Source organism: Lycium barbarum, chromosome 5 (genome assembly GCF_019175385.1).
Source record: "Lycium barbarum isolate Lr01 chromosome 5, ASM1917538v2, whole genome shotgun sequence".
Lineage (NCBI taxonomy): Eukaryota > Viridiplantae > Streptophyta > Magnoliopsida > Solanales > Solanaceae > Lycium > Lycium barbarum.
Window position 1 is genome coordinate 131669782 of NC_083341.1, and position 20635 is coordinate 131690416.

At 37.1% G+C, this 20635-nt stretch overlaps 1 protein-coding gene across 1 annotated transcript; it reads left to right on the forward strand.

Annotated features, from left to right (window-relative positions):
- Positions 1–5233: 5233 nt before the first annotated feature.
- On the forward strand, positions 5234–6184 carry LOC132639829 (uncharacterized). The gene has a single exon (XM_060356230.1). It carries the CDS (start codon positions 5234–5236, stop codon positions 6182–6184), a length of 951 nt encoding a protein of 316 aa, XP_060212213.1.
- The last annotated feature ends 14451 nt before the right edge of the window (positions 6185–20635 follow it).

Here is a 20635-nt window from a genome sequence, read left to right on the forward strand (position 1 = left end):
AAATAAACTTTCTGAAGTCTGGAACTTCCAGATCTTTCATCTCACTACCATTAATCCTGTCTTGAGTGTGAGTGATTGTGTTAAAATCACCGATTATCAACCAAGGGCCCTGTATAATAGTTGACAAGTTCCCTAGATCACACCATAAAGGTTTTCTGTCTTCAATAGTGTGCAACCCATACACTGATGTAAATAAGAATCTACTATTCATATCTTTCACCAAGACAGAACCATGTATGAATTGTTCAGTACTAGCAATTTCAGTGTATACAATATAAGATGGATCCCATAGAACCCAGATTCTGCCCCTGCCAACAGAATTGTAGTTTGAGCACCATTGCCATCCGTTAACAATCTTCTTGATCAACTTTCCAGCCAAAGCTTGGTGCACTTTATGTTCTACTATAACAATAATACCTACTTTATTCTCTGTAATAAACTTATTCAAACCCCTATGTTTGAAGGCTTGGTTCAAGCCTCTCACATTCCATGTCACTAGATTTATTGATAGCGTGTAGGTGAATCCCGACCTCACTTTCTCTAACCTGATCACCATGGCCACTACTGCTTGGTGCATTCTGCACCATGTGAGGATTTATTCCAATATTATCAGCTAACGGACTGAAACCATTTAGGGATCTCACTGGTGGTTTTTGCAGTATTTGAGTTCCTTTTGCAGCAGATTTCTTGGGTACTTCATTCCAACTAGCCTCTTTCTCTTGTGGTTTAGAAGAGATTGCTTGCGGTGGTGAAAGGTTCACAACTTGTGTCCCTACATTCATAGTAGCCTGAACATGTCCAGCAACCTTGACATTCCCCCCTTCATTTGCTTGAGCAATTATTGGAGCAGGTTTCATAGGTTCTGGTTTAGACTTCTAATCCCTTTTCATCTGCTTTGGAGGTGCAATAACCTGCTTCATCTTGTCATACTTGCAGTCACGCCCTACCATTAGACAAGCGCAACAATAAATAGGTTTCCAATCGTGATCAACAGGTTGAGCAAAGTATCTCCCGTTGGAATCCATAACCTTCACTGTCTTTGGTAACTCCGGTCCTTTGTAATATCCATTTCAATGAGTATCCTCGCATAGGTTATTCAATCCTTCTTAGATGTGCATTCATCAGCATATAGAGGAGTACCCAAAATGCTTCCGATTCTACTTAGTGCGTTCATGCTCCAGCAATTGAGTGGCAAATTATGGAGTTTCACCCAAAGTGGAATATTCTTTAGTACTTCATTAGCAAAGTTAAATTCTGGGGTCCATGGCTTAACAATCATTGGTCGGTTATTTAGCATATGGGGACCTGTATAGTGGATTTCGTTTCTATCATCAAAGCTTTTGAATTGAATCAGAAAATAGTCGTCGTTGTGGTAGTATATACTAGTTTTTGAGGCAAAATTCCATTGATTAGCAATGAATCTCCCAAGTGCTGCAATGGTCGTGGAATGTCCCACTATAACGAATTCCTTGTCTTCTCCTGGTTCAATTTCCCTTTGAGCCTCTTGCATTTGTGATCCAACGACCACCTCCCCTGTTTTGTCAACTAGCCTATTCTTCACGCTGCTCAAAATCAATGGGGTTGTAACTACACTTGCAGTAGCACCCCCAGCTAGTGATTTCAGATCTTTGCTTGTTAATCGAGGCCATGCGACTGGATCTTGTTCAACTGTCGTCACCATCATCTGGGTTTGGTTTTTGTTCTTATTTACACTGACATTTGTTTTCTCCCTTTCTGTTGGGCTGGCGTTATTGTCTACCACCTTCTTCGCCATTCCGACGAGTGGCACAGATTAGAACAGCACTCTAACATGCAGCTATTAAGCGGTCCTAACATTAACCTGTCAATGTTGAGATATTAAGTTGACATACTGGTATTTTTCTAATTTTTTGTGAATTTTAAATAAATATATTTATCAGTTTCATTAAGTTAAAAATCATTTGGTAATATCATAATATTAATTTTCTCATTCCACTAATAAAAAATTGTTTTAATCCATACAATGACTTAACGAGTTTGGATATTTTCTTCTTATTGCCAAGAACCACAAAACCCTACAAGTTGCTCCATATATAATTCTTCATAAATATTTTTTTCCGGATATTATATATCAAGATCATCGTTATATAATTTTAGTATATTTTTTGGATTTTCGTTAAGTAACAAAAAGTTGTTGTTTGTGAATATACATATATGAAATTCAGCACCGGGTATCAACATGGATAGATAAATGGCGTAAAATAGTCATAGTTCGAACTTTTGGCAAGGGATGGCCCATTCTCGCGTTTTGGGATACAACTTTCTATTCACTAACTTGTAAAAATTCTCTCTTTTATGAAAATATTCCATTCTCCCAAATCATCTTCCAAATCATATCCGTAAATCTCTCAAACCATCAAAGTCTCCCGTTAAAATAAATTCAAAAATTTTGAATTTATTTTCTCTCTTCCGAAAATCTTCGACACTCCCAAATCATCTCCCCAAATCTCTCAAATCATATTCGTGAATATCTCAAACAATCACCACAATATAAAACCATCACCACAATGTATACTCGCTGGCATTATATGAATAAAACCGACAAACCACACCAAATCGATAATTAAATCGAGTCAAACTGAAAAAACTCGACTAGTGATTGGTTACTTAAGTTTGGTATTGACAAAAAAACCAAACATAATTGATTTGGTTTGGTATTAACTAAAAAAGGTCAAACTGAGATCAAATCAATCCGACATTATAAATATACATTTTTAAAATTTATTTTATACATAAAAATATTTACTATAATGCAATTGATAAATATTTATTTAACTTTGTTATAGTTTTGCTTTCTTAACATTCTAACAACTTAACAAAAAAAACACCACCTTTAACACCAAGTTTGGACTTACAATTTTAACCCACTATTCATATATGTCCAACAACTTAATCAAATGAAACTCAACCAAGACCAAATTACACCCCTGATTTTATTTTTTAACTATATAGAAACGTGAGTTTTAGAAATGGATATAACTCCCTTCTTAGCTTAATATGCTTCATTGTTATTCCCTCTATCCATTTTTACTTATCCAGTATATTAAAAATAGATATTCATTTTTACTTATTCAGTTTGAAAAATTAAGAGATAATTTACCATTTCATATCTATTTTACCTTATTATTAATTATTGAGTTTGAAAACATCAAGAAATTGTTTGTCGTTGCACAACCTTTAAAGTATTTTTGATTAAATTACAATTATACATGATTTATAATAACTAAGGCTGATATGGTAAAATGATCGAAATTACAATTATATATGATTTATAATAACTAAGGCTGATATGGTAAAATTATCGTTTTATTTATTACTCGTTAACGGGTGTGCAAAATCAAACATGAACAAGTAAAAAATGGAAAGGAATAACAATTAAGAAAATCAATTAAGGATCAAAGTGTTTAAATTGGACTTAGCTACACAAATGTGAACTCTCGTAACTTTTGAGTGACATAGTCAAAAGCAAACATAATTCCTTATCCAATTATTAGAGTTTAGCATTAATTCAATCTTTTGATATAACTAATGCGATCTCCGTTTCAATTTATGTGAGCCTTTTAGGAGTACGAGAGTTAAACTTTATAACTTTGACTGTGAATTTTGACATAATTTTTCAAGTTTGTAAAATTAAAATTTATATATTTAGAAATTACATAAAAAGTACTATAAGTCATGGTAATTTATAATTTAGAAAAAAATGTAAGAAAAACGTGGTCAAAAGAAGCACCTCGTAGACTCCCAAATAGTAAAAGGTTCACGTATATTGAAACAGAGGGAGTAGTTATATTTGTAAAATCAAAATACAAAACTTACCCTCTTATTACTCTCACAACTATCTTCAACAACCTTAGAAGTAAATTAACTACCACTAAATGCTCCGCTTTTCTATATTTTACGCTTTTATTTCTTATACCTTTTCAATTTAATTTATAAATGTTAATTAGTTTTTCCTTTGATAAAACACAAGTAAAATCTTATATTTGAATGTCACAATATGCACTTTTGACCTAACGAACATATCAAGAAACTCTTTTCTTTGGCAAAAAATAAATGCGTGTAAACTCCTAGACCTATGCTTTAAGGGATGCAAATTCACATGGTCAAACCATAGGAAAAAGAATAAATGATTAATTATAGAAAGATTAGATCGTGCCCTGTGTAATGAGCAATGGCTAGGATTTTACCCTAAAGCCACTGTTATTCTCCTACCAAAAACACATTCTGACCCTAACCCAATACTTATTAAATTAATCCCTAAGCCAAATATTCCCCATGCAAAACCCTTTCGATTGGAAGACATCCTGATTTTGTCAATGTTGTTAAAAGTAGTTGGCTAAACAACCCTCTTGAAAGAGCTACTAGAAGTTTTAGAGAGAATGTCATGCACCGGAAAGATCACACCTTTGGGGATATCTTCAAAAATAAACGGAGGATTCTCGCTCGACTTAAAGGTATACAAACCTCTAATGCTTATACATATAACTCCTTTCTTGAGAACCTAGAAAAAAAACTCATCTCGGAATACAATGATATTTTTGTTCTAGAGGAAGATTTTGGAAACTTAGGCCGGGAATCATGTGGCTTAATGAAGGCGGTATCTGACTTCTAAAACAGAAGCACTAATCCGCCCCCTTAAAAACTCTCTCCGTACAACACCAAACGTTTCTCCAATAACGGGCATATTTTTTCTCTCTCTTAGCGCCTGAGCCTCACGCTCCGACCCATGGGGACGCCGGCAGCGCCGGAGATGGCGCGTCAAGTGGAAAATAATGTTCAGCAGACTGCGACGAGCAATGGGAACAACCCAATTCCACAAATGAACAGCTATGCAGGAGCAATTCTTAATACAGCCCCAACAAATACACCACCCATCCCCACTCTTAAACGCTATGGGAATCCAGAAGTCAAAGTTAGACTTTCCAGACACAATGGAATTCCGACCGTGATTTTCAAGAAAAAGGATTTCTAGGGTGTGATGGCTGAAGACTATAGACTAACTATAGTTGGTAAATTCTTAAGGACAAGGCCCTAAATTGAGAGAATCAGATCTAAGCTTGCTGAAAAAGTTCCGGTAAGAGGTACTTGCAAAATAAGTGCCTTCAATTTTAGAATTGTTATGCTTGATTTCAACAATGAAGAAGATTTTTAAAACACTTGGTACAGAAGATCTATAGAAATCGAAGGTCAAGTTATGTGGCTAGAGAAGTGGACCCCTGATTTTAGACCGGATGTGGATTCTCCCATAGTACCGACTTGGGTGTTATTACCTTCTCTTCCTATACACTGTCACTCATGGCATTATGTGAAACAAATAGTAGGCACAATTGGTACACCTCTTTCAATGGATTTAGCTACTGAAAACAGGACTAGACCTAGTATGGCTAAGGTTAGAGTTGAAATCGATTTGACTAAACCAAAAATCGACTCAGTCTGGATTGGAGTAGAGGATGATGATAGTCCATTAAAAGGCTTCACTCAAAAAATTGAGTATGAGAATGTGCCAAAGTATTGTAGACATTGCAAACTACTTGGACATTCAATACTACAATGTAGACATGCTGAAAAGAAGAAGGAAGATGCAAAAGAAAAACATATAGAGGGCGAAGACAATGGGGAACGAGAAAAAGCAAGTGAAAGCACAAAAGGGAGAAAACACACGACCGGAAGTAGAAAAGTGAATGAACAGATGGAAAAGGAGGAAAGAAATGTAACAAACTGGAGAAATAACAGCAACAGCAAGGAGAAGGCAGTGATGGAAAATGCAGAGGCGGAGGAGATTACCAAGGAATATAACAATGATAGGGGACAGGAAGAAGAGCAAGAAGCAAATGAAATAGATACGGACAGTAAAGAGAAGGAAAAGGAAAGTATGGTATTTAGAATAAATCAAAAGAGGAGGAAGAAGAAAAAGCATAATACTAAGAAGGCTCTAAAAAAGAAGACCAAAGTCACCTTCAAGGTGATCAAGGAACAACAGAAGGGTCATAAACAGTACAGTCCCGTGGAAAAGAAGAATGTGGAGAAGAATATTGATCAAGACGAACCTCAAAACAGTGAGGCAGAACAAATTGGCGACACAGCCAGTAACAACAATGAGGAGATTACACCAGCCGGACAATCATTGTATGAAACAGGACAGTAGTCTATGGATAACAATAATGAGGAGCAGCAAAGCTTAGAAGGCAACCACATGGAATTAGATCAAAGTCTTCAGATTAACATTGAATTTGGAGAGGACAGGGAAAGTATAGAAAAGGAGGAGCATATAGAAAGCCAAGAGACCAAGGATGGGGTAGTGGAGGAGGATGGGAATGGAATTTTAAGCAGGTACACTGAAGTCATAAACCACAGAGGTATTGATCTTGTGGTGGATCTCAACATGAACAATTATAAAGAACAACAAAAACTTGAAGGGGAGGAAGAATTGGCAGAAGATTTAGACAACAGGCTGGCTAAATGTGACACAAGTTCTGGGAAAATCCCAATTGAAGATGCAGAACAAGAGGATTCGGATGATCCAGGAAAACAACATCTACAAGAAGTTCTACAAAAATGTGATCTCTCTCTAGTAAAGAGAGGGAGAGGCAAACAAAGAAAGACCAGGGAAAAAAGTGAAAGAAGTTCAGCCCATGTGACCAAAGGAAGGACACAAACAAAAACTTCCATAATATCTTAATGATCAGTGCTCTCTTTTGGAACATAAGAGGAGTAAGGTCAAAAAAGGCCATACACAGACTGAAGAGGTTGATAACATTGAATAACATTCAGTTTGTAGCTATCTTTGAACCTTTTATCAACAAAAACAAGATTGAGGGATACAAAAAATTCTTGGGTTTTCAGCATTGTATTAGCAATGATATAGGGCAGATCTGGTGTTTCTGGTCTTTGCATCTTTATGCTACTGTGGCGTCTAATGAAAATCAACAAATCACCCTTTACCTGGATGATGGGTCTGGGGCCAATGGGGTCCATATTACATCGATATATGCCAGGTGTACTGCGTCAGAAAGAGAAGAGCCGTGGGATAATCTGGATAGCTTGACTCCTCAGGTGCAGAATGCTTGGTGCATAGGGGGGATTTTAATGTGATTTTGGAGGCTTCTGAAAAGCTGCGGGGGGAAACCTTACAGGGCTTACAAGAGTGTGGATTTTGCTAACTGTATGAACAGATGTGGGATGGAGGATGCTAGTTATGTAGGCTCTACCTATACTTGGTGTAACAACAGAAGACCAAGCAAAAGGATATGGAAGAGGTTGGACAGGGTACTTTTTAATGATATTTGGCTACACAAATTCCAAAATAGCGTGGTTAGGCATTTAAGTAGGACAGGGTCCGACCATAGACCTCTACTACTTAAATGTTATGATGATATGAATGAGGGCATCAAATATTTTAAAATTTTGAATTTTTGGAGTGATCAACCGGGTTTCTATGATATAGTAAAGAAGGAATGGGATATTCATATTAGGGGGAACCCAATGTGGATTCTACAACAAAAGTTGAAGAACTTAGGAAGGCAGCTAAGTATTTGGTCCAAAGAAGTCATTGGTGATGTGTTCCAAAAGGTGGTAGAATGGGAAGAAACTGTCCAGAGATTAGAAGATGTGGACACACTTGACAACACTGAAGAAACCAGGGCAGAGTTAAATAAGGGACAGGCAGAATATGTCACTTGGATGGCTATGCAAGAGTCTCTTCTTAAACAAAAGCTCAAATAAAGTGGTACGAAAAAGGAGACTCCAACACAAGATATTTTCATAATATCATTAAACATAGAAGGAGAAGGCTACAACTTCATAGAATCCAAAACCATAGAGGGAAGTGGATTCATAATGAAGAAAAAATTGGCAAAGCTGCTGTCAAACATTTTATAAATTTTTTCAATTTAACAGAGCCTACAGTGGACGAAACAGTGGTTTCATGTATTACCAAATGCTTCTCTGAAGAGGATAACCTGCTACTGTCTAGGCTTCCAGAGGAAATGGAAATCAAGGAGGCTATTTTTGATATGAGCCCTACTAGCTCAGCAGGTCCAGATGGCTTCAGCGGTATGTTTTATCAGAAATGCTGGGAGATTATCAAGGATGATATGGTCAACTTTGTCCAAATCTTCTTTAAAGGAAGTAACCTATAACACCACGTACCTTTAACTTAAACTTTGATTATGATCCTAGGCTTAGAAAATCAGATAAAGAATGTGAGAGTTAGAATTTCCATGTTCAGTTGTAAGATGGTGGTCTACGCCCATGAATAGTGACCGTATTTCAGTTTACGCCCATGAACAGTGATCGTAAACTGGAACCAAGAATTTCTGAACATTATGGAATTTGGCATTTTGATGTCACATGGTTAAATACGAACCGTATTTCAGTTTACGGCCCGTATTTCAAAATGTATTCGGAATTTGGGAAAACTTCCTTGATGAAATTTGTAGATCTTTGAAATACCTTTTCCAACGATATATTGTGGGGGTCAAACGGATATCTGTGCAAAGAGTTATGACCATTTTACTGAAGAGAGGCAGTACAGTCCGTAAATCAAAATACGGACCGTAAATCAAAATACGGTCCGTATTTCAAAATACGGCCAGCATTGTTCAGGACATAAACTGCAATTTCACAGGGCAGTATATATTCGTCCATATCAGTTCAACTAATTATTTTTCATTCCTTCAAACCTTAGAACAACCTCCTACTCTCTTCCATCATCAAGAACACCAAGGTAAGCCCACTCTAATTATCCCAACTCAATTCAATCATATATCCTTGTAATCTAAACAAGTAATTATCATTCCTAATCTAGGGTTTTCAAGAAAACCCATCTCAAGATTCAAGAATCAAGATTTAGGAAATCTTCTCCAAAATTCAAGTCTTTAATTCAAGTTTTGGAGCAATTAAGGTATGTTGAACTTCCATCCACATGTGGGAATCTCTACATTCTTCCCCATGATCCGTTTCTTAAAATCCATGAAGTTCAAATCCTAGGTCATTAAACCCAACATATTGGTAGCCCGTATTTATGTACATGAATTTTGTATCTATATTCGTTATTGTATTCCTAATCTTCCATTACGGTTATTAGGAATCCTAGCTTAATCCATGAATCATGAATTCCTCCTCATGCGTTCTCATTATGTTTATATGAAACTTTATGATTTCATCCAGCAAGTTACAAGCATGTTTTCAAGTCAAGTATATATATATATATATATATATATATATATATGATTACGAACTATTGTTATTACTCATGAACCAAAAATATGTTTTGCAAGACTATGACAAGTTATCTCATGAAAACCATGTACAAGCAAGTTATGATTCATGAACACTATGTACAAGCAAGTTATGATTCATGATATACCATGGGTAGCAAGTGCCACTATTTTACATGTTCATGTTTTGGGAGTTGCATTAATTACCGAGGAGGGCTTCAGATAGCCTGAAACTACGTAGCCACCGTAGGATGAGGATCGCTCCACCCATGTCTCGGACGATCTCTCATAATGACTGGATCCTTTCATATTTTATTAAATCTCATGTTCCCTGGCAAGGACTGAGTGTTCTGCTGGCGGGACGCAAGCACCAGACCATGGATCGGTTATAAGTTACTGCTCTCCCTACTTATGATATTTTTACCATGTTATATATAAATATATGTATTCATGTTCATGTATCCAGGTTTTCAGTTTCAGTTCTTATCATGTTATTTCATGTCCCATGTTATTTCATTCAGTTGCTTTACGTACCAGTACATTCAATGTGATGACGTCCCTTTTTTATTGCCCGGGGGCCTGCATTTCACGATGCAGGTACTGATATACAGGACGACACATCTGCTTAGTAAGACAGCATTCGTATAAGCTTATTGGTGAGCCCCATCTCATTCGGGGTTTAGTCAACTTTTGTTTTATGATTAGTTATGCATCTAAGGTATGCTGGGGGCCTTGTCCCAGCAAGTATGTTTTCCAGTCAGACTCATGATAGAGGTTTCATAGACTAGACAAGTAAGTTATGTTATGTCAGACATTCAGAGTCGTATAGCCATTTTTGGCTCATTCATGTTATTTCCGCACTCATGTTTAAACAAGTATTTTTATTAAGTATTATGACTTATTTCGTTTTATAAAGGCTCACATGCATTCACGTTATATTCCGCTCATGTTATGTCTCATGATGATTCAGCAAGCCATGTGGTTCGTTCGGTCACATGCAGTAAGGCACCGAGTGCCGTGTTTCGCCCAGGCCATGATTCGGGGCATGACAAAGCTTGGTATCAGAGCCTAGGTTCAAGTGTCTTTAGGGAGTCTATGAAACCGTGTCTAGTTGAGTCACTTTTATATGTGTGTGCGTGCCACACATATAAACAGTTGACCACCAAGACATTTAAGATTGTCTCACTTCTTTCAACTCTAGATCGTGCAATAGAGCTATGTTCTAAGAAATCACTCGGACTCGTGTGTTGTTTCCCGTTCTACCGAATACGCCTCATCTCAATGACTGAGAAAGATATAAATCTAATCATTATCGATATGTTGCTTTCAGATGGAGTCATCAGGAATTATTCTAACTCGTGCCATGAAGCTTAGAGCAGTAAGTAACATTTTCTTTCCATCGAATTCTAAACGTATCGAATGCGTAAGCGGTGAGAAGAAAAATTCGAGACCCAAGACTTACCAAATAGTGCATGGTGTGTTTATCAGGTGATAGTACCCTTTTAAAAAACAAGTTTCGACATGGCAGTACACATAGGTTATATACTTTATAGAATAAGTTTATTTGGATTATTTGACCATGGAGCTACAGTATAAGGATGATAGTTCAGATTTAAGACCCTACAGAGTAACATGTTATGAAATTAGCTGCAGCAATCATAAATTATCCATTGTAGTTTTAAGCAGGAAATAGCCTAAGAGCCAACCACCTGTAATACTAGAAAGTCTCGACCTTTTCAAGGATATATATATTTTGTCATATGATCTATGTACATGAATAGGAAGGGACTGATGCGATAAGAAAACCACGAGCAGACGATATTGAATTTTTTTGTAGGGTTAGTTTTAAATTATTTAAGCTTATTCAGATCAGACCTAGAGAGTATGACGTTAGTAAGTTACTACAAGAAGCAGATATTACTATGAGATACAAGATATGACAATTCCCTCTTAGGTTATGTGATTAAGTATTTATCCCTGATATGGATAGTGTAATATAATTTTGAACTTGTATAGGGAGTTTGGGATTAGTTGTTCCAATTCCTTGTTTGAGACATATGAAATTTTCCTAAGTGTGATTCATGTCTATAGTTCAGAAAGATAGTATACAACCTCAGAATAGAGTCAGATAAGGAGGAAAAGTTAGAAATAACCTTATGCTTCACTTTAGTACTCAGAGAAGAATTAGAGAATATGATGTTAGCAAGTGGTTAACAGAAGCATAGTGAGTAAGTTTGAATAGACACAGTGAATTAGAAATTTTCAGCAGAGTTAGTAGAAGTACGATTTGAGTTACTTAGTCAAGATAGCACTACTAAGTAACTGTCTGAATACACCGAAGGCATGTTAGAACCCAAAGGGTTTAAGTTAAGTTTGAGGTATAGAAATCGGTGAAATAAGAAAACCATCTAAGCAGTAAGAGAGCAAGCGACAGAAGAAGAGCCTTTAAGAGTTATCAGAAAAGAGTTTTCCCGAAGACTGACAAAGCTAATATGCCAGTTATGTACATTAGAAACTCGTTCATTTAAGTAATCCAGTTTTCCCAGTAAGTAAGACTTGCTTGAAGTAAGCCGAAAAAATAAGTTGTCAGTATGCTAGAGGAAATTAGCAGAACCGTTAGATGACCACTTATCGCTAACTCAAGGGATCCACAGGCTTTAAACGTTAGCTTTTGAACTAAGGGGGAGATCGTGCGATAAGGTGCCGCTATAAACTATGTGTTTTGTAAGTTGATAAGTGTTAAAGAGATTATGTCAGAGGGTCACAGTTTCATGTAACCAAGATAAGCTGTGTAGAATGTGATCTTTGTCATGCTGTTGAGATCAAGTACTAGGTAATTATGTTATAAGGTAAATTCTAGAGCGAATAGCGGGTTTTAAGGGTATGACGGTTCCAATTCCAGAGTAATTCCTGCATTATGTGGTACTAATGCCAGATGTACTCTACTCGTGCATTTCGTACCCATATCATGCCCATGTTAGAGCTCTACACTCTACGTTTAAGATACAAGAATTAAGACTTCATACGATAGTAAGCTATGCAAAGGAATGTCCTTTCACGTTTCGCACATCAGGTGTGCTCATGTCTAAAGTTAAAAAAAAAAACTGCACTCATGTCTCACGTATCTATCATGCTTTTATACTCATGTCCATGTTCTAGCATCCAAGTGCTTTTCAAATCTGATGATGATCTTGACGACTATGATTATGTTATCCATGTTACCACATACTCGTGCCCCAATCCATTTCGCTATGCATCCCACTTATAGCGGTATCGTAACAATGATGTTATTAGATGATAATGAATGTGAACCAAGATGGATGTCCTACCCATGATTCTATGTAATTCGTGCTTATGTTTCTTTGGATAAGGTTTTAAACCATCTAGTAACTTGGCACAAAGAATGCCCTTATCTTTTCCGAAGTACCTATGCCATTTTTATGTTCAAAGTGACTTTCTACCCATGTCTTAGATACTTGAGGAACGAATTATTCATGCCTATAATCCATTCTTTCATAAGCCTTATTTATAACAAGGGCGTTTATTCACGGTGATAAGAGTAAGCTATGTTGAACCATGTCCTAATCTTTCGGTATATCTAAATTCTAAAGGTAATGCTTTATCCATGCATTACGTCTATGAGTACCCAAGAGTTATCCTACAATTGTACTCCACGCAAGACACACTTATGCTTTAGTCTTACTTCAATGCTCATGAACTCCAGTCTATACGCCATGGTATGCTGATACTTATGTGAACGCCACGTTTTTAATGTACCCATGTCCCATGTCATGCTATTCACACATTCACGTTTCATGTCATATGAATCACGTTCCCATGTACGCATGTTCCACGTTACGTCCGCCATGTCCAATGCACCATGTCATGTGTGTGCTCTAAAGAGAAGTATCTCATGTGATTAGTTCCTATAATTCCTTTTCTCTCAATCCTTCATGATCCGCTCACAATAATAAGCAAGGTATGCCAAGGTATTCCTATCTATGTTTCAAAGCAAACAAGAGTTCCTTCCCTGCCCCTTAGGTGCTTATCTCAGGAGTATTCTACTCAGATTCGACGTATTCATGTCATGCCTACACTAGAGATTTATGAATACCTATGTTAGAATCATATTCCTAGTATATGACTCAAATCTGTCACATTCACATTGAGTTGTGCTTACATTCAAAGCCTAAGTCATACTCATATCTTATATTACCATGGTGACATACGGACGTCTGTGATCAAGTCTCTAAGTATCCAAATTCAACCCTCATGTTGTGATAATCATGTTTACGACAATCAGATCCCATGTTACGATATCCATGTTTACACGTATTCGTATCTCATGACAGTTTAGCACTCATGTATTCATGTCATCCAGTCTTCATGTATTTATGTCCCATGTCATGCGTCTCACGCCCAGGTAATCATGTCATGTTCGTGCCTATTTCCAGTACTCATGTCATTCGTGCCTACGCATTTCTTCCAAACCCCATGTATAGTAATCATGTAATCATTCAGTCAATATCCGTGTGTTCAAGCTAGCTCAGTACTTATGTTAGATACATTCAAGATTCAGTAATCACGTTATGTCACATCAGCGTATTAAGATGCAACGTGAGTTGTGTGTTGGTACTTTAGTTAGTTGGCAGGCGTTTGAGAAATGTCGTAAAGGTCCGAATTATGAAGGAAGTCCTGCCATAAATTTTGTAGATTCCAGAGTTAGTAGCGATTCTTAACCACTAGTTATAAATCGAGCACAAATGTTTCATGATTCTCATTCATGTAGGTGCTACTCAGTTTCATGTTCCCCATGTACATGTTTTCATGTAATCACGTATTCAGTTCTCATGATCCATGACCATGTTCCCACGTAAACATGTCTAGCTGTTATGTTTTACGTCATGTTTCATTCATGTTCATGTATTCAAGCCATGTCCAGCCATATTTTTAACCATGACCCATCATTCGAGGACGAATAATCTCAAGGGGGAGATATTGTAACACCCCGTACCTTTAACTTAAACTTTGATCACGATCCTAGGCTTAGAAAATCAGATAAAGAATGTGAGAGTTAGAATTTCCATGTTCAGTTGTAAGATGGTGGTTTACGCCCGTGAACAGTGACCGTATTTCAATTTACGCCCATGAACAGTGATCGTAAACTGGAACCAAGAATTTCTGAACATTCTGGAATTTGGCATTTTGATGTCACATGGTTAAATACGGACCGTATTTCAGTTTACGGCCCGTATTTCAAAATGTATTCGGAATTTGGGAAAACTTCCTTGATGAAAGTTGTAGATTTTTGAAATACCTTATCCAACGGTATATTGTGGGGGTCAAACGGACATCTGTGCAAAGAGTTATGACCATTTTACTGAAGAGAGGCAGTACAGTCCGTAAATCAAAATACGGACCGTAAATCAAAATACGGTCCGTATTTCAAAATACGGCCAGCATTGTTCAGGACATAAACTGCAATTTCACAGGGCAGTATATATTCGTCCATATCAGTTCAACTAATTATTTTTCATTCCTTCAAACCCTAGAACAACCTCCTACTCTCTTCCATCATCAAGAATACCAAGGTAAGCCCACTCTAATTATCCCAACTCAATTCAATCATATATCCTTGTAATATAAACAAGAAATCATCATTCGTAATCTAGGGTTTTCAAGAAAACCCATCTCAAGATTCAAGAATCAAGATTTAGGAAATCTTCTCCAAAATTCAAGTCTTTAATTCAAGTTTTGGAGCAATTAAGGTATGTAGAACTTCCATCCACATGTGGGAATCTCTACATTCTTCCCCACGATCCGTTTCTTAAAATCCATGAAGTTCAAATCCTAGGTCATTAAACCCAACATATTGGTAGCCCGTATTTATGTACATGAATTTTGTATTTATATTCGTTATTGTATTCCTAATCTTCCATTACGGTTATTAGGAATCCTAGCTTAATCCATGAATCATGAATTCCTCCTCATGTGTTCTCATTATGTTTATATGAAACTTTATGATTTCATCCAGCAAGTTACAAGCATGTTTTCAAGTCAAGTATATATATATATATATATATATATATATATATATATATATATATATATATATATATATATGATTACGACCTATTGTTATTACTCATGAACCAAAAATATGTTTTGCAAGACTATGACAAGTTATCTCATGAAAACCATGTACAAGCAAGTTATGATTCATGAACACTATGTACAAGCAAGTTATGATTCATGATATACCATGGGCAGCAAGTGCCACTATTTTACATGTTCATGTTTTGGGAGTTGCATTAATTACCGAGGAGGGCTTCAGATAGCCTGAAACTACGTAGCCACCGTAGGATGAGGATCGCTCCACCCATGTCTCGGACGATCTCTCATAATGACTGGATCCTTTCATATTTTATTAAATCTCATGTTCCTTGGCAAGGACTGAGTGTTCTGCTGGCGGGACGCAAGCACCAGACCATGGATCGGTTATAAGTTACTGCTCTTCCTACTTATGATATTTTTACCATGTTATATATAAATATATGTATTAATGTTCATGTATCCAGGTTTTCAGTTTCAGTTCTTATCATGTTATTTCATGTCCCATGTTATTTCATTCAGTTGCTTTACGTACCAGTACATTCAATGTGATGATGTCCCTTTTTTATTGCCCGGGGGCCTGCATTTCACGATGCAGGTACTGATATACAGGACGACACATCTGCTCAGTAAGACAGCATTCGTATAAGCTTATTGGTGAGCCCCATCTCATTCGGGGTTTAGTCAACTTTTGTTTTATGATTAGTTATGCATCTAAGGTATGCTGGGGGCCTTGTCCCAGCAAGTATGTTTTCCAGTCAGACTCATGATAGAGGTTTCATAGACTAGACAAGTAAGTTATGTTATGTCAGACATTCAGAGTCGTATAGCCATTTTTGGCTCATTCATGTTATTTCCGCACTTATGTTTAAACAAGTATTTTTATTAAGTATTATGACTTATTTCGTTTTATAAAGGCTCACATGCATTCACGTTATATTCCGCTCATGTTATGTCTCATGATGATTCAGCAAGCCATGTGGTTCGCTCGGTCACATGCAGTAAGGCACCGAGTGCCGTGTTTCGCCCAGGCCATGATTAGGGGCGTGACATAACCTAGCAAAATTATTTTCTCATTCTTGCCTTGTTTTGGTCCCGAAAGTCAATTCTCCCTCTAATTTTTCTGAGCTTAGGCCCGTCAGTCTAAGCAATTTCTCAAGTAAAATTATTTCCAAATTCTTTCAAGAAGACTTAACCCCCTCTTGCGTAGGTTGATTTCCCTGAATCAAAGTGGGTTTGTGCAAGGGAGGCTTATTACGGATAATGTACTATTGGCTCAGGAAATAGTTCATGATATTACGCAGCCTAATCTTGGTAGCAATGTGGTGATCAGGCTTGATATGGCAAAAGCCTATGACAGGCTTTCTTGGAGATTTCTTATTACTGTTCTTAGGAACTTTGGCTTTTCTGAATGGTGGACTGAAATTATCTGGAGGCTGATCTCCCAAGTATGGTACTCTGTTATTATTAATGGCAACAGAACAGGTTTTTTGACATCATCACAAGGCTTAAAGAAAGGAGATCCTCTCTCCCCTTCTCTATTCATCTTGGGATATGAAGTACTATCCAGGCTACTTAACAAGCTTTATGATAACCCCAATTTCTACCCTTTCACCATGAGTAAGAAGGGTCCTCAAGTTAATCATTTAGCATATGCAGACGACATTGTCATCTTCACTGCCGGGAAAAGTAAGTCTATCAAAGTGATCATGAAGCAAGTAAGGAAATATGAAAAAAGCTCCGGGCAAAAGTGAATGAAGACAAGAGTTTTTTCTACACTTCAAAAAAAATCTCTCCCTCTAGAATTAACAGAATCATTGACAATCATTTACATATTTGGGCTGCCCTATTTATGTGGGACAGAGGAAAATCTGCTACTTCGATGATCTGGTCAACAAGATCACCAAAAACTTATCAGGGTGGCATAGCAAATACTTATCCTATGGAGGCAAGGTAGTTCTTATTAAGAGTGTGCTTTAGTCCATTCCTACATATACTTTGGCAGCTCTTACACCTCCTAAAACTACTTTCAAGCTCATTGAAAAACATATTGCCAATTTTTTCTGGGGGGCTGATAATGACAAAAATAAGTATCATTGGAGTGCTTGGAGCAATCTGTGTAATACCAAGGAGGAAGGACGAATTGGAATCAAGAGACTTGAAGATATCAATGATGGTTTTGCTTATAAAAGGTGGTGGAATCTAAGAACCCAAAAGTCCTTATGGTCCTACTTTGTCATGGCAAAATACCGTTCTAGCGTACACCCGGTAGCCAAGTCCATTAATGGCCCCCAATCCAATACTTGCAGAAAGCTTATGCAAATCAAACACAAGGCAGAGAAACATATTATATGGAATATCAATGAAGGAGGGAGTAATTTTTGGTGGGATAACTGGACAGGGAAGGGTGCCTTAGTCGAGCTAGTCCCTAACCAGTCTATTTATTCCAAGACCAAAGTCAAAGAATTTTTTCAAGAAGGGAAATGGGACAATGACAAGCTTTCTCAAGTGATACCTAGTCAACTGATTAGAAGCATCTCCAGAATTCGTATAGGCAACAACAACAAAAAGGACATAGCCATTTGGGACCCGGGTATAGATGGCAATTACTCCACCAAGTCAGCATGGGAAATTATCAGAACACATAAGGAGGAGCAATGCATCACTAGTAAGGTATGGCACTCTAAACTCCCTTTTAAGATATCTTTCCTTGCATGGAGAATCATCCATAGGAAACTTCCTTTGGATGATACTCTATGCAAGTTTGGTACTAATAGAGTTTGCATGTGTGTCTACTGTGAACAGGAAAAACACGAAACAAGACATCACTTGTTTATAGATAATCAGGTGGCCAAGCAGATCTGGAAAACATTTGGAACACCTTTGGGGATCAACACGCAGCTAACCTGGAGCATTGTAAGAAACCTAGAGACCTGGTGGAAATCCAAAACTAGCAACGAAGTTCATAAAATGACACTACATATCCTTTCTGCGATCATCTTTTGGGAAATATGGAAACAAAGGTGTTCTTGTAAATATGGCAGTCAAAGGAAGTTTTGGTATAGAGGAATGGAAAATCATATATGGTGGAATCTCAAGATGTCCTTAGAGCAAGCTTTTCCAAAGCTGGAGGTAGCTGGCAGCTGGAGTGCATTTTGTGAAAATGTGGGAAAGCTAAGGCCTAACATCAACTGGAAAGTTGTCTTATGGACAAAACCCGTAGCTGGCAAAGTGAAGATCAACACTAATGGAAGTTAGTCCAGAAACGGATCTGGCATTGGGGGTATAGTGAGAGACGAGCGAGGCAACCTTATCATAGCATTTGCGGCTAAGGTGGACAGCAACAGCAGCAACTCGGCAGAGGCAGAGGCAGCCAAGTTTGGATTGCAGTTGTGTGCCCGAAATGGCTTAACCAACTGTGTGTTAGAGCTGGACTCAATGCTAATCGCTAATATGGTTAGGGGAAGGGGTACAAACAATTTGAAACCCAAGACTGTTATTGATGACATTCTACAAATTATGTTGCAAATGAACTGTAGTGTGGAGCATTGTTATAGAGAAGCCAATCAAGTGGCGGATGGGCTTGCTAAATTGGGCGCTATCAGTGAGGATACAATTATCTTTCAGAACTGGCAACAAATCCCGGGCACATCAAAAGGAGCATACCATCTTGATAAGTCTCAGATTCCCAGTATGAGAATTAGATACGATAAGGCCAATTTCTTGGTTAGTTAGGTCTATTTTGTAAATATGATAGTCCTTATACTAGCAACTTTTGTAGAGTTCCATTGAACTCAATGGTGCATCATGTAAGTTTTTGCGGGAAGAAATAAGATGCACATCCAATGATGGACGTAATTAAAAAATAAATAAAAAATGAAGGCGATGCAAATACTAGCTTCTTTCATATCTCAGTGAGTGGTGGGAAAAGAAGAAATAAAATTGTCCTTTTTAAAAATGATGCCGGTGACTAGATTGATGAATGATGATCCAAGAATGATCTTTAACCATACTGTTGCTTATTTTTTCAAGACATGTTTACCACATCGCACTCCTAATTAACTGGTGGGATTGTAAAACTGCAGTAATTAGTTTTTCTATATTTGATCTGTCTTCTCTAGACTACCACTTCACTACAGTGAAATCAAGAAAGCGGTTTTTTTCCTTTAAACCCTTTAAAGCACCAGGTCCCAATGGCCTCCACCCTTTTTCCTATCAAAAGCATTGGCATATTGTAGGAAATTCTGTTATAGATTTTTGCACATCTGTTTTTAAAACATTTACGATCCTCTCTCATATTAATAGAACCATCATCTGTTTAATCCCCAAGATCCCTAATGCAAATAATGAGATAATGGACAAAAACACACCTTAAGCATAGACTTTTTTTTAGTTTTCTACCTGAAATATTAGGTGTAAGTGTTTTCTACCTAAGCTATTACCAATTAGTTTGTAAAACACACCTCAAAACTAGTTGAGGTGTGTCTTGCAAATTAGTTGGTGATAGTTCAGGTAGAAAAAGTGAAAAAGTGATAGTTGAGATATGTTTTGCAAATTAGTTCGTGATAGCTTAGATAGGAAACTTTCATACCTGATAGTTGAGGTGTGGTTTTTACCCCAAAAAACTTTCAACCAATTGGGCTTTGCAATACCATTTATAAAATTATTACAAAATTAATCATTGCCAATCGTATCAAGCTCTTTCTACAGTATCTCATCAGCCCCTATCAGGCTAGTTTCATCCCTCGTAGAAAAGCCAGTGATAATGCTATACTTATACAAGAAATAATGTCTTCTTTTAGAAAGCAAAAAGGGAAAAAATATGATATGGTTATTAAGCTGGATTTAGAAAAAGCCTTCAATAGGCTTGAATGATCATTTGTCTATCGTGCCCTCAGGTTTTTTTCATTTTTCTATAGGCATTAACAGGTTAATTATGTCGTGTATATCTACAAGTAGTACTGCAATCAATGTCAATGGTGCTATTCCGAGTTATTTCTCTCCTAGCAGGGGCATAAGTCAGGGTGATCCTCTCTCGGCATATACTTTTATACTGTACTTAGAATTATTATCTGTTTACATTAGACACCAAAATAATATGGGCAAATGGGTTCCTACCAAAATTAGTCCAAAGGTTCCTGAAATATCCAATCTTTTCTTTGCGGATGATCTCTATCTGTTTACATTAGACACCAAAATAATATGGGCAAATGGGTTCCTACCAAAATTATTCCAAAGGTTCCTGAAATATCCCATCTTTTCTTTGC